This window comes from Orbicella franksi, chromosome 1, assembly GCF_964199315.1.
Source record: "Orbicella franksi chromosome 1, jaOrbFran1.1, whole genome shotgun sequence".
Classification (NCBI taxonomy): Eukaryota; Metazoa; Cnidaria; class Anthozoa; order Scleractinia; family Merulinidae; genus Orbicella; species Orbicella franksi.
The window spans coordinates 31,191,031-31,204,494 of record NC_138145.1 but is presented as its reverse complement, the minus strand read 5'-3'; the positions used below and the strand labels follow the sequence as shown (position 1 = coordinate 31,204,494).

At 37.2% G+C, this 13,464-nt stretch overlaps 1 protein-coding gene across 1 annotated transcript; it reads left to right on the top strand.

Annotated features, from left to right (window-relative positions):
* The first annotated feature begins 828 nt into the window (after window positions 1–828).
* LOC145503131 (T-complex protein 1 subunit gamma-like) lies at window positions 829–13,252 on the top strand. Its single transcript, XM_081482597.1, has 17 exons — window positions 829–947; window positions 1,015–1,076; window positions 1,375–1,425; window positions 2,057–2,119; window positions 2,555–2,651; window positions 4,074–4,275; window positions 4,983–5,088; window positions 5,551–5,633; window positions 5,788–5,854; window positions 6,724–6,758; window positions 7,046–7,143; window positions 8,039–8,219; window positions 8,480–8,564; window positions 9,575–9,676; window positions 10,172–10,312; window positions 10,802–10,933; window positions 11,576–13,252. Exons 1-17 carry the CDS (start codon window positions 920–922, stop codon window positions 11,684–11,686), a joined length of 1,644 nt encoding a protein of 547 aa, XP_081338723.1. The 5' UTR covers window positions 829–919; the 3' UTR covers window positions 11,687–13,252.
* The last annotated feature ends 212 nt before the right edge of the window (window positions 13,253–13,464 follow it).

The window sequence follows — 13,464 nt, the reverse complement described above, 5'->3', positions numbered from 1 at the left end:
AGTGTTAATTGATAGTCGACTGACATGCATTTTATCTGTTCCTTTGTTCAAACTTCCATAGTGACGGTAGTAAAGATTTATTGACATAAAACCCCACTCAGTATTTACTTACTCTGTACACCTAGTTACGAGAATTTCGTTTTCTTAGAAGACAAAAGTCAAAAGAAAAGAAAAACAATAAGCCTGGTGCCACTACAAAGAAAGGAGGTGCCTTCACTCCGCTGAACGGATCTACGAGTTATTCGATCAAGCTAACCTAGGCTTGACCATTCCTGAGTGTTACTAAGATAAACAGACGAAACTAATATTCAATTTGATTCCAAACTACTAGGAGATGCAGGGCATTGGCGAATTAATGTTCGTGTGTTGGAGCTTAAGCTAGCCCATTTATCCTCATGTATTATTCTTAGACGATAGTTTCTAGATCTGTCCTCCTCAACCCCTCGTTATGCTACAGTTGAGGTTAAAAACATAAACATAAAAATTGCACAGCAGTTCATGGTTCTTGTCTGTTCTTTCTTGTGAGGACCATTGACCTAGCCGAAGGACTTTTCTGAAAGTCTAAGTACTAAAAAGCATTTTCATTTGCAAGAATAAATAGTCTATTCAAAGCCGGGTTTTTCCCTTTTCTTTTTCTTTTCAGCCTCTCTTTGTTTAGATTTGCGCGGGAGAGACCGCGCGCTTGTTGCACAGAGACCAGCCATTTTTGAAAAGTGGAGAAGACCCTGGGGACGAGGTTGGTTAGCTTAAATCTATCGGTCTCATTGATTGGTCTTAACAAACAGCTAGGCATGGGATGTATCGTAATCTCTGATTGGATAATATGTGACGTTACTAACACGTGCATCCGCCATCTTAAATTTTGCAATAAACTGGCTCATAGTTTTACAGTAATTTGACTTGTCGGAGCGTTGAAAAAATGTCAGGAACACCTCTTATTGTGCTAAGTAAGTATACTTGTCCCATTCTGATTTTATCTGAATATTTTATACTAAGTCTTGACGGTTTCTTCAGATCAAAACACAAGACGAGAGTCTGGTCGCAAAGTACAACTTGGAAATGTAGAAGCAGCTAAGGTCAGTATGAAACTTAAGCTTAGGGTTATTAAAAGGAGAAAATATCTCAAGAATCGTGTCATTCCCAGCTTATGCCCTGCACATCTTTATTCTGCATACAATGCTCGCACAGTGCTCTATATAAGCTTAATGTGAACTTAACATTGTTACATGACATGTACACATTTCCCAGTTTATCAAAGCAATTTGTTCTGGGTGTTTCCGTAAGACAGAATGGCAGATTTGCATGTCTACCTCACTAGATCATCTAGTAAGCCTCTGACAACTTTCAGTTACTAACATTGTTTTTGTCTTGCAGACTATAGCGGACATAATTCGAACATGTTTAGGACCGAAGGCTATGTTAAAGGTGAGTCTTGTCCACTCTCTTCTGTCATATTTAATCACTATTTAAAAGTCAGCTCTCATTGTCTTCAGTAATATCCAATGACTTCGTCTGATCTCACCTACATGTACATTCTTTCTTGTGTACATGCTTCACCATTGACTCAAAACATTCCTAAAACTGTAGAGATCTGGGCAGAATATTTTTTTGGATATAGCCAGATACAAAGAGGGTCAAAACTTGTTGTGTTATTCATTGTTTGGTTGGACTTGTACATCTAGACAGTACATTTTGATTGGTATTTGACACTGATTGATTGACATTTAGCATACCATTTTTGTGTATAGGACACTTCTCTTTTGTTTTTGTAAATCAAAAGGTGTCTAAAATGTAAAATGCGTGGTTAAGGTATTTATTTGAAGTAAAAACGAAATCCTGGGTATTTTGTTTGACCTTGGCTGGGATTTCATATACAAAGTTTGGTCATTTATTCTCTGGTTGGCAGCATTAAGTCAGGGTATGTATAAGGATGAAATGTTTTTTGTTTTCAAATTAGAAATCTGAACTATTATAGTTGCATTATTGAGATCATAAAATATGTGAAGGGAATTGTTAGAAATCATGTGTCTTATATAAATAAAATATCTTCAATCAGATGCTAATGGACCCAATGGGAGGAATTGTTATGACAAATGATGGAAATGCAATACTTCGTGAGGTAAGAATCACTCCTTTTTTCTTGTAAATTTAACCCATTGGCTTATGTCCCAACAGTAACCATCCATTGCCAGCATTGGCCTTTGTTCCACATCTTATAAGGTCACCTTTGACTAAACTTGGCACCACTTGTACTCAAGTTCTGCAGTAAGAAGATCTTTGCAATGATACCCAGATCAAAGTGATTAGGTTAATATTGAGCTCATGCGGATGCGTGGACACCCATCTGGCTAAAAGCTTGAATACAATATTGGGGTAACAAGGTTTGGCAACTGACCAACATTTTAGTTTAGGATAAACCAAATTTGAGCTCAGTACCTGTTTTTGAGAGTTCTCCACAGGAGATTCTACATAGTGTTTTTATTCCTACAGGTACAAATTTATATGCTTTTATATTATTTAATGATTGCTATATTTCTTGTACATGAACTTTTAGATTCAAGTGCAGCACCCAGCTGCCAAATCAATGATTGAGATCAGCAGAACTCAAGATGAAGAAGTCGGTGATGGCACTACCTCTGTCATTATTCTTGGTAATGGTATTTACTGTCTGCAGCTTTAAGTCCAATTCAAATATAGGAAGTACCTTGTTTAACTTTATATATTTTGCCATTGTAAATACCGCTACAACTCTCAAGAAGCTCCTCAATTAGACATACTATTGAGAATTGCCATGTAACAACTAAGGTAGATTTTCTGCAGCAGTAGGTCAAAGTATACTTCCAGGAATCCAATCAGGTATTGCATTATATTCCTCTTGGAAGGAGTTTACAAGTGTTACTTGTTTGCTTTTACTGAAGAACTGAGACAAAAAGTATACAGTGTAAAGTTATGTATTTATGCTTTGTTACCAACATATGGATACATAGAGGATATTACACGGTGGCGAGAAGATATGAATTTTATGTTCGAGTGGCAAGAACTATATCTCACAAGTTTGCTGCACTCACTTGTGAGATATTGTTTTTGCCATGAGAACATAAAATTCATATCTTCAAGCTAACGTGTAATGTCCTTTTTATTATATAGACATGCTGATGACGCTGTTTTTGACAATTTTCCAAAGATTTGCAACCACTTTCCAAACATTTCCGAAGATTTTCCAAAATTGTTCCAAAGGCCAGACGAACGTTTCCAAGAATTTTCCAAACATTTCCGAATGTTTTCCGAAGATTACCGAAGATTGCTGAAGATGGCCAAAGAAGATCCGAAGATGTTTCGATCATACACCAACAAATTTAAGCAGTGTTTCAGCCAGAAAATTTATCTTGAGGGCCAAAGTGGCCCCTGAAGACCATTTTTAGGGGCCAATTTTTTAGGAAAGGTGCCAATAAATTGAAAGCTACAGGAGGAAAAATGCGTCAGGGTACCAAGGAAAATAAAGCAGTTTATTAAGATCTAGAATAAAATTTAATAGTAAGTGCTTTTTGAAGTGTTTCTACTCAATAAATTTCTTTTGAATCAGATACTAGTATGATCCGTCCTTAGGCATACATGACATAGTCAATGATCAAGGGTTTGCAATGCATTGTGGGGCAATTTCAAACTTGAAAGTTTTCCGCTGTGAGATAGTCAATACAGCAGAGCAAAAGGATGGATTGACTTCTTTTCTTATGTTGAATGTTTTAGAAGCAAAGATCTTTCAATATGATTGTCTAGAAGGACATAATGTGTGACAAAATAACTGGATTGATCGTCAATACAGAGAAATGTAGTCACCATTATGGTGACTAAACCAGAATTTTTGCCGAATTTTGGTCGCCAAGGATGAAATGTTAGTTACATTGGTGACTGTATCGGTCGCAATTTCGAGCCCTGGGATGGCTTTTAAAATACTATGCCTGTGTTAAGTTTTTATCAATTTGTTACTGCTCGGTAGACCACTGACTTTTATGTAATAAAGTATATTATTTTGCATGGCTGCACAACTCACTGATTGTGTGGTGATGCTGCAGCTGGTGAAATGATGTCAGTTGCTGAACAGTTCCTTGATGATCAGATGCATCCTACAGTTATTATTGGAGCGTACAGACAAGCCATGGATGACATGTTGGAAATCCTCAGAGATCAAATCAGTGTTCCAGTTGATGTTGACAACAGAGAGGAAATGTTGAAGATTGTCAGGAGCTCTGTTGGGACAAAATTTGTGCATCATTGGTTAGTTATTTTTGTTGTTGTTTTTCATTTTTTATGGCCATAAATGTTTGTACTACAGCCTCTCCAACCTCGTTCCCAGGGTCTCTCCTCTTCCCTGCCCCCAGAAGTGCTCCAGGGAGCAGGAAAGAAGAAAAACCCTGTAGGGAACTTTCAAGCTTTAGGGTAATTTTATATGCTGATTTTTACACTTTTTGTGTAAGAAGAATTGATAAAATCCAGATGCTTGTTTGGTTGGATGGGGAAGTAATGCAAAATTTGCTCTATCCAATGGCATTCTACATGTATTTGGCAGAGTTAAGCATCTTTCCTTTTTACATAAAATGCAGTATTAAGTTAAAATATTTGTCAAATTAAAAAAAAAGTAAATGTTATTTATAGTGGACATGTACTTGGCTATACAAGCACTAATCTTAGCTAGTTTATAGGTATGCCACGGAAAGAAAGGAAACAAATATTTCAAATAAATGTAACATAGTTAAAAATCCCAAATGGCAGGAGGCCAACCAGTTGGCTACATGTAGTTACAAAGCATGGCTGAGGATTTGAACCCGGGACTACTGGGAAACAAATCCCGGTAGTGGCAGGGTGGAGTCCTTGAACCTGGGACCTGCGGATTACAACACCAGCACCCTAAACCACTCAGTCACGCTGCCTCCACTAGAACTTCAATGTGCTAATAATTATTGAACACTTTCTCTTTTTTTTAGGGGAGACTTGGCTTGTAACATAGCTTTAGATGCTGTACGTACTGTTGTAAGAGATCAAGGCGACAGAAAAGAGATTGACATTAAAAATTATGCTAAAGTAGAAAAGGTATCATATTATTTGACACATTTTTATGGATTTTGTCTGGTTTCATTCACAATGATATGGTAGCTTTGCCATTCTATTAAAATTTACTTGGTTGGCTGTGTATACCGGTAAATGTACATGTAAATTTAGGACAATCTATTTTTTTGTAGGGCAGTCGTTTACTGAAATCACTGAAATAGAGGCTTTGTGGGTATATTGGTCATCATGATAAAACTGTTACATGTATTTTATGATGTTCCCAGTGCAGAAGTGGCAATTTTCAAATGATAACATGAATACTTGCGAACAACAGTAAAATTCAAGCAAATGTCTGCTTCTGTTTTTAAAATCGGCAGTTTTGCGGAACATTTAGTGACAAAGTTGTAGTCTGTAGATATATACTGATACTGACATATACTGATACATACTTTACACATACACGCCTGAAGTCTGAAGACTATTTTATAACGTGTGCTGTTGTAGGTTCCTGGAGGTGAACTTGAAGAGTCGCGTGTTTTATCTGGTGTTATGGTTAACAAAGATGTCACTCATTCCAGGATGAGAAGGTATGGCTCTTTTCTGACACTTACATGTATGTTAGCTTGAAATAATCAGGTCAGCTAATTGCTTACTCACATGCAGTATATAATATTACATATTACATACATGTAGGATTGTCACAGGAAGTGTGTCGATCTGTAATCTGGTTTGCATTTGTAGGAGAATAGAAAACCCTAGGATAGTTCTTCTGGATTGTTCTCTGGAGTACAAGAAAGGAGAGAGTCAGGTACAGTGCCCTAGTCTGGAGTAGCATTTGTGTTCATGTGAAATGTTGGTTCTGCATGGTTTCAGTGCAATATCTCAGGTTAAACAGCCTGCTCCCTCCTGACATGGTAACTGCTGGGTTTTTGTTATTAACTTTAAATAGATTTTCCAATAATCATTTTGCAGTATGAGGAGTCTGAAATCATAAATTAGCTTACTTGTACATAATGTGTAATCAATACATGTTAATTCTCAGAACTAATGTTAATGAAATGTATAACAAGCATTAAAGGGACACTGTCACCATTTTTAGCATGATTTTGGAAATCTCAAAAACATATCTCAATCATTGGAAGTTGAACAATAATGGTTTTATATTGTAGAGCAGTACTCGACAAATGATTGAAACTCATTAGGAAGTGAGGATGGCTAACAATGGCGAGGATGGAAACGGATTGTGATATGGATTTTTAGAAAATTGACAGATTGTCAGTTTTTTTTTACAGTTCAAGTTTGGCTTGAAAATTGTTGAAATTTAGCAAAAATGTTGCTGCAATGTGGACTTTCTACAAGAAATTGCTTTTAATCATTTAGTTAGAGCTAATTGGAAAGCTCTTATTACATAAATTTAGGGACCATTTCGCAAATTTCTAACAGTTTTAAGCAAATATATTGTGACAGTGCCCCTTTAAAGAGAATTAATATTTTCAGCTTAAACTAAAGGGAATAAGCACTTGATATTTTGACTATTAGTTCTTTTCATAGTACAGTGTTGTCATATTTTAGATGTTGTCAGCGTCATTAATTAAGGGTGCTTTAAAAAATTGCAGTATTCAGTACAACAGTTATTTGTCATTTGATTTCTTACAATGTAATTCATTTCTTTCTCAGACCAGCTTAGAAATTACCCAAGAAGCAGACTTCAGGTAAGTTGACTCTGTCTAACATCCAGTTTATCAATTTCGTTTTCACCCTCTAAGAACTTTCTAACCATGTAATTTATCAATCTTTTTTCCTGTTGTTGTTTAAACGGAAAAAATGGGAGACAGTTGCACTTTAAATAGTGTCACTGTTTAACTGTATGCGAGGTTCTGACTCTGAAGCAAACCAGATTCCCTAGGATAATGAACATATTTTTTAAAAAGGACATTTCCACCTTTTTTCCACAAAACACTTTGTCAACCTTCATCATAATTTTCTTTTTCTTTTTCAGTCGTATTCTTCAGCTAGAAGAGGAATTTATTCAAAGAGTCTGTAGTGACATTATAGCTTTAAAGCCTGATGTTGTGTTCACAGAAAAGGGAGTATCAGGTGAAACAGTTGTTGATATTATATGTAAAGTAAGCATTTTTTTTTCTTTTGAATGTATGGTGTACATTATGTTGTTGAGATGGTGTCAGTGGACACGCACGTTCTATGCAATGGTCTTTGAATTTCTTACAAAATGTATAATTATAGTACTATGGAGGATAATCTAAACGATTATCAGCTATTGCTTGAGGGACCAAGTTCTTTAAACCTCTCACTACTTGCATTAAAACAATGCACCACATTTGACACTAGAACTGTCCCCTCTACCCTTATCTTTAAGAAAAAGAAAACATGTTCCATATTGCTCTCGAGCTATAGAAACACAAGTGGAAGTTTGGCAGAAGGAGAAATGCTGTGGGAACGCAAGCCAACAGGGGAGTGTTTCCACAATTTTCTTGAGTTCTCCCAAATTAAACTTCCACAAGTGTTTTTGACATGAAAGAAACACAGAGAACATGTTTTATATTTCTTTTAGAACGTTCCGCAATAAAAAAAGAAAACAACTTTTCTCTTTGATCCTCATTCTCTTTGCTTGTGCTAACATTGGGTCAGCAGTTTGTGCTAGCACTGTAAGTTTTTAAGTTATAGAAACACAATTTTAAACCAGTCAGTGCATACATGTATTTTCTTTGGGCTATTTTCTTAACTGCAGTGTTGTCTGCCAAGATAGAACCTAAAGCTACCCTATTTCATGGGCCATTTCTCAGTTGCCTCCGTATTAAAACTAGTCTGTGTGAAACAGTTCTTATCACTTTTATTTCATGCGAATCAGACTCATTTCATATCAAAAGTTTTGCACAAGGACTAATTTTGGAACAGGCCAAGGCAACTCAGAAATGGCCACCACAGAGATTGTTATTACTGTGGTAACAGTATTGTTACTTTAATGTTCCAGACCTTGCACAGCATTTCCTGGTAAAGAATGGAATCACAGCGATACGCCGTATCAGGAAAACTGACAACAATCGTATTGCTCGTGCATGTGGTGCAACCATCGTTAACAGAACAGAAGAACTGAAAGAAGAAGATGTTGGCACTGGGGCTGGATTATTTGAAATTAGTAAATTTGGAGATGAGTAAGTTTGGTACAAATCATGAATTATTGCTTTTTAAATTAAACTGCATGTACCTTATCATAATAAGCTTGCAAATAGTTTATATTTTGTCGGTTATACTGTACATGTATTGCTGCTCAGATGTAGCAAAGATTAGGTTGTAACCATGCAAAATGTAGACAAGCTGTCACAGTCAAACAAATGACACAAGTCACTCAGATAAATGCAATACATGAAGCTAGTTCATGAAGCCTTGTAACATGGGAGTTGTTTGTTGAAAGGTACTTCTGTTTTGTGACTGAATGCAAGAATCCCAAGGCATGTACAATCTTACTACGTGGACCAAGTAAAGACATCTTAAATGAGGTATTTTCAATTTCCTATCAAGAGCATTAATTTTTGAGAATGAACAAATCAGCAAACAAACAAACTCTATGAAAGCTTCATTATTTTACCTTAGTATATCCATACATCTTAAAGTACAGTGTGATGTAATAAAATTCTATTAAACATGAAAGACCGTGTTTGACCACATTTCCAAACACAGAGAAGAGTCTGAATTGACAATACGACACGCAACAGAGTATTTTTGACAAACTGCTAGGTGTTTGGAAATGTGTTCAAACACGGTCTCGAGTACTTGATTTTTCTTCTTGATCAAAACTACAGTAAAACTAAGGAGAAAACAGAGAAATAAAGTAATAAAAGTCTATGCTAATTAAGATCAGATATCCAAACACAGTCATGGTCATGATTTCTTTCGTCTAAACTTGATGAATTCTTAATGAGTTGGAGAAGAGTTTGTTAGCTATTTATTTCACATTTCTTTGTTTGCAAAAAATTGACTGTGAGAAGTCTTATAGATTTTTATTTTACCTTTCATGAATGCTTAATCAAAGCCAATTTCTAATTCCTGAAATTGTGAGTTGGGCTCATACAACCTGTAGATTTTGAGAAAAACTTCATTACCGGTAAACCCTCTTACTTCTAGTGCCCAGTCTATCCCTAGGCGCATGGTCTCTCATTTGGTCTATTTATTGAAGTTTAAATTGTTCAAGTATCAAATGTAATGGTAAGCAAGTAGTAATTAGAGACAGGAAAAAATTTAATATCTTGGAACATGTTTCAAAAGAGTTTAAAGTAGGGCTCTTAAACTCCATCAAACAGCAAGAGAATAGATTTATATTAATTTCTAGATCAGAGCTCTTATCCTCATTAATTTGTTTGTAGTTTGCCTCTATCTTTGTTTAAAAAAATTAGCACTCGTTTCCTTGTTACCTGAGGGATTCCCTTCCTTATGCCTTCCCTTATCTTTCCAACAGTCATAAATTAAATTTCTCTGCAATCAGAATTATAATGATGTTTGTTTTGTTTAGGTTGAACGCAACCTTCATGATGCTATGAATGTGGCACGGAATGTGATGTTAGATCCCAGGCTTGTACCAGGGGGTGGTGCAGCAGAGATGGCTCTTGCTCATGTAAGTACCTTTCCTGATGAAAAACTGCTGTCACTGAAATCATGTGACAGGGACATCGCTCTTTTTTTTTTTTTTCAACCTGCAATATACATGTAGGAGTGTAGAATGTAGCCCAATATTACCCATTGCCAAGGTGGCAGTACCCAGTAAGAATTAAGCTGCATTGAAAAGGCTCTAACAAAGCTTGACCAAATACGTTAGGAGCATGCAATGTTGTCAATCTTTGGCTTGATTCTCAATGGTTTCCTTGCCTACTGTAGTTATGCCTTTTTTCCTCATTAAACTCATGTCACAATGAGTTACAGTGTTTTGTTGGTGCAACAAGGGTTGGTAAGAAATGTGTCATTGTCACCATAATGATATATGCTAGTTAAATGGTTTTGTGTAAGATAAAGCTTCCTATCTTTATTGTTAGACAAAAGGATTTATGTTTAAGTCTGTCAGTACTCCTGCTTGTTTTTTTTTTTTTTAAGTTGTGATGTTGTCATATTGCAGGTGCTGACAGAGAAAGCCAAGTCGGTGGCAGGTGTTCAACAGTGGCCTTACAAAGCAGTTGCCAAGGCATTAGAAGTGATCCCACGTACTCTGATTCAGAACTGTGGAGCTAACACCATCAGGACTCTAACTGCCCTAAGAGTAAGCATACATGTCAGTTACCAGCTCGGAAGGATTCCTGTTAGAGTTTTCATCAAGGGATGTCACGCAAAACTCTTAAAAATTCGCTTTTTATCTTCTTGTGGAAAACTCCTGAATTTTTCATAGTTGTATCAAAGAGGAAATAAAATATTGCTGTCTTAACTTTTCCCACAAACGCTTTAAAAGTCAGTTTCTCAAAAAGGAGAATTCGTTTATCATTTACATCAAGAAATTTCTCAATCCTAGAAATGTTATGTTTATGCCCTCGGAAAATTCCTGAAATTCCGTCACCTCTGACTAGTACAACCGCTGACAGGTAGCAAGGAAGACGGGCAAATCGTGCTCGGTGGGTTAGGAAAAGGAAAGAAGCCTACAACTTTATCCACTACGTGTACGTGTAAAATCACTTCTATGAATACAAAAATACTGCTACATTTTCATGGGGCTGCCGGTATAACACTTCCTGATTGTTTGTGACATGATTAACAGGCAAAACATGCTGTAGAAGGTAACACAACCTGGGGCGTTAATGGCGAGACTGGTGAGATTACAGACATGAATGAACTGGGTGTGTGGGACACTTACTCGGTTAAAGCACAGACTCTCAAGACTGCTATTGAGGTAGTTATTAACTTATGTCATCTCTAGACATCCACAAACTAAGTAAGGCAACTTAGTATTATTCTGACGAAGCTGGAAGATATACATTTTATTCTGAAGGTACCATTCTTGTTGCAAATCAGAAATTACTTGAGCGTTTCAAACGTTGTTCGGATACCGTATGTTGCTAAGCAGCAGTACTTTCATCAAACACCGCGGGCTCACTCAATCTGATCGAAAAATGATCTGTCCCTCCAGCTGGACAAATATGATGGAAATCGCTCTGGGTAAATTGTAACCAAGTTCTCCTATTCTATACGACGAGGAAAGACGATAGAATTCGATATTGTGGTAAAATGAAGGGATTGTTACGAGACTAGCCTACGTGGCAGACATCAACTAGTGCCTTTGTTTCACGCGGCAGAGTCAATTAACAAAGGCAAAGACCTTTACACGCAGGCTAACTCTAAAGAATACCAGGATAAATTTCCAACACTTATTCAATAGAACATTAATTTAGCCATGCCTCTTGACCTCACTGACAAGTAAGATGTCTTTTCTGTTTTCCCCATGAATTGACCTTAAACGAAAACGACCATTAGCCAGATTTTGTACATGTATTGGCAACACTGAATTAACAGTTGTTTGATGTTGTTTGTCTAGACGGCCATGCTTTTGCTGCGTATTGATGATATCGTTTCTGGGACGAAAAAGGCGAGCGGAAAAGAAGGCTCACAGTCAGGAGCTGCTCCTACTACAACTTCTGAGGATTGATCGCCAGTCCCACACAACAAACAAATTACACGAGTTATGGGCCACTGAAGACGCATAGCTCGCCACTGATTTATGGGGCGCTTTCACGACGACTTCCGTTCCAGGATTGGGAAACGGGCTTTGAGACTTTGGGCTATGCTTTGCACGTGCGTGCGGAATGAACTTTTTTTGGATCTTGATATTGGTGTTCAAGAACAGAACAGTGTAATCAATATTGAAACCTTGAGTTCAGAATTATGTCTACCAACAAGTTAAAGACCTACAGAGGACAGGACAGAAGACAGAGAACAGTTACCGCTTGAATTCACGACCAACGTCAGTCATATATAAACGCAACGTAAAAGCCGATTCCTGGTTTAGTTTGTATCATCGAATTATGATGCTCGTGGAAAGTTTGAAAAGCACGAGAGAAGCGTAAGAGTGCTCGAGGTGCATCTGAGGACAATTCTAGCTTCTTGAGTGTTCCCCAAACTTTCCGCGTGCATCATAACTCGATGATATTCAACTAAAAGCATGAGTCAATTATTTTATAACACCGCCAATGGAAATAACTTTCTCTGGCGACGCGAAGTCAACTTTGTCCACGCCATGAGCGTTTATGATACAAGCTTGCGTATGCAAAGTTTGATAGCTCGGCTGTGCGAGCTGTTATAATGTGTAGTACGGTTCGTGATCTGTGTTTTCAGCTGATCCATGGTCTCAAACCATGAAAGTTGTAATAGAGAAGTTTATCTCGCAGAGCGAGTATTTATTTATAGTTTGGACAGAAAGGCAGTCTATGAAGCAGCAAGAATTTCCGTTCCACTAGGAATTGATATCTTACTTAAGAGTCGAAGTGATCAAAGCAGGGTTTCCTCTTCCTGTTCCATGAAAGTGCAATTAAATTTCCGAAAGTTGTCGCGAAAGCCCCATAACCTCTATGCTAGAGTGAAGTGCATGAATCGTGAAAATTCCTCAAAAGTATTAATAAAGTGAACAATTAAGAAACATGCATTTTGAGTAATAACCTGCGTTGGCCTCACCAGCAAAAGCTCCTGCGACGATAATCATTAGGACTTTTTAAAATGTGGGATACGCTCCAATTATGTACCGAGAGGAATGGAACTTAGTACTATATGTGGTACGTCTCGATAACATTCATTGAGACCCCCTTTTTAGCTCGGAAAATGACGTTTGTCTTGTCCGAGTTACAAGTTTGAGGGTAGAATTCACTCTTCGCTCCTTTCTTCACTTTCATAAGTTAGAATCTTTTTACAATTAATCTTTTCCAAGAGCTTACTGCAAACAGGCTAACCTAGCAGGGTTCGTACAGGTCATGGAAAACCTGGAAAGTCATGGAATTGGTATTTCAATTTCCAGGCCTGGAATGTCATGGAATTTAAGTGAAGGTCATGGAGAGTCATGGAAAAGCAATATGCTTGGCAAAAAGATATTTTAAAATTTGAAATAATAACAGACCAGTCAGAAACGGACTTTACTTTCAGTAGAAATAGACACGAGCACACATTTTATGCATTATGATGTTGGAAAATACGTTAAATGATTTTGACATTACTGTGAGAACAACTGCTTAACTTTGGTCATGGAAAACTCGGAAGGGTCATGGAAGGTCATAGAATTTTAGAAGCTGCAAAGAGTACGAACCCTGCCTAGGCATTATTCAGGCTAACCTGAGCGTTATTGAGAGTCGCTGGAGCGACGAGTGCTATTCAGGCTTCTAGATTGCTATTTTGGCTAAGTAGTGTGCCAATCAGGATACCCTGAGTGCTGTTTAGGTT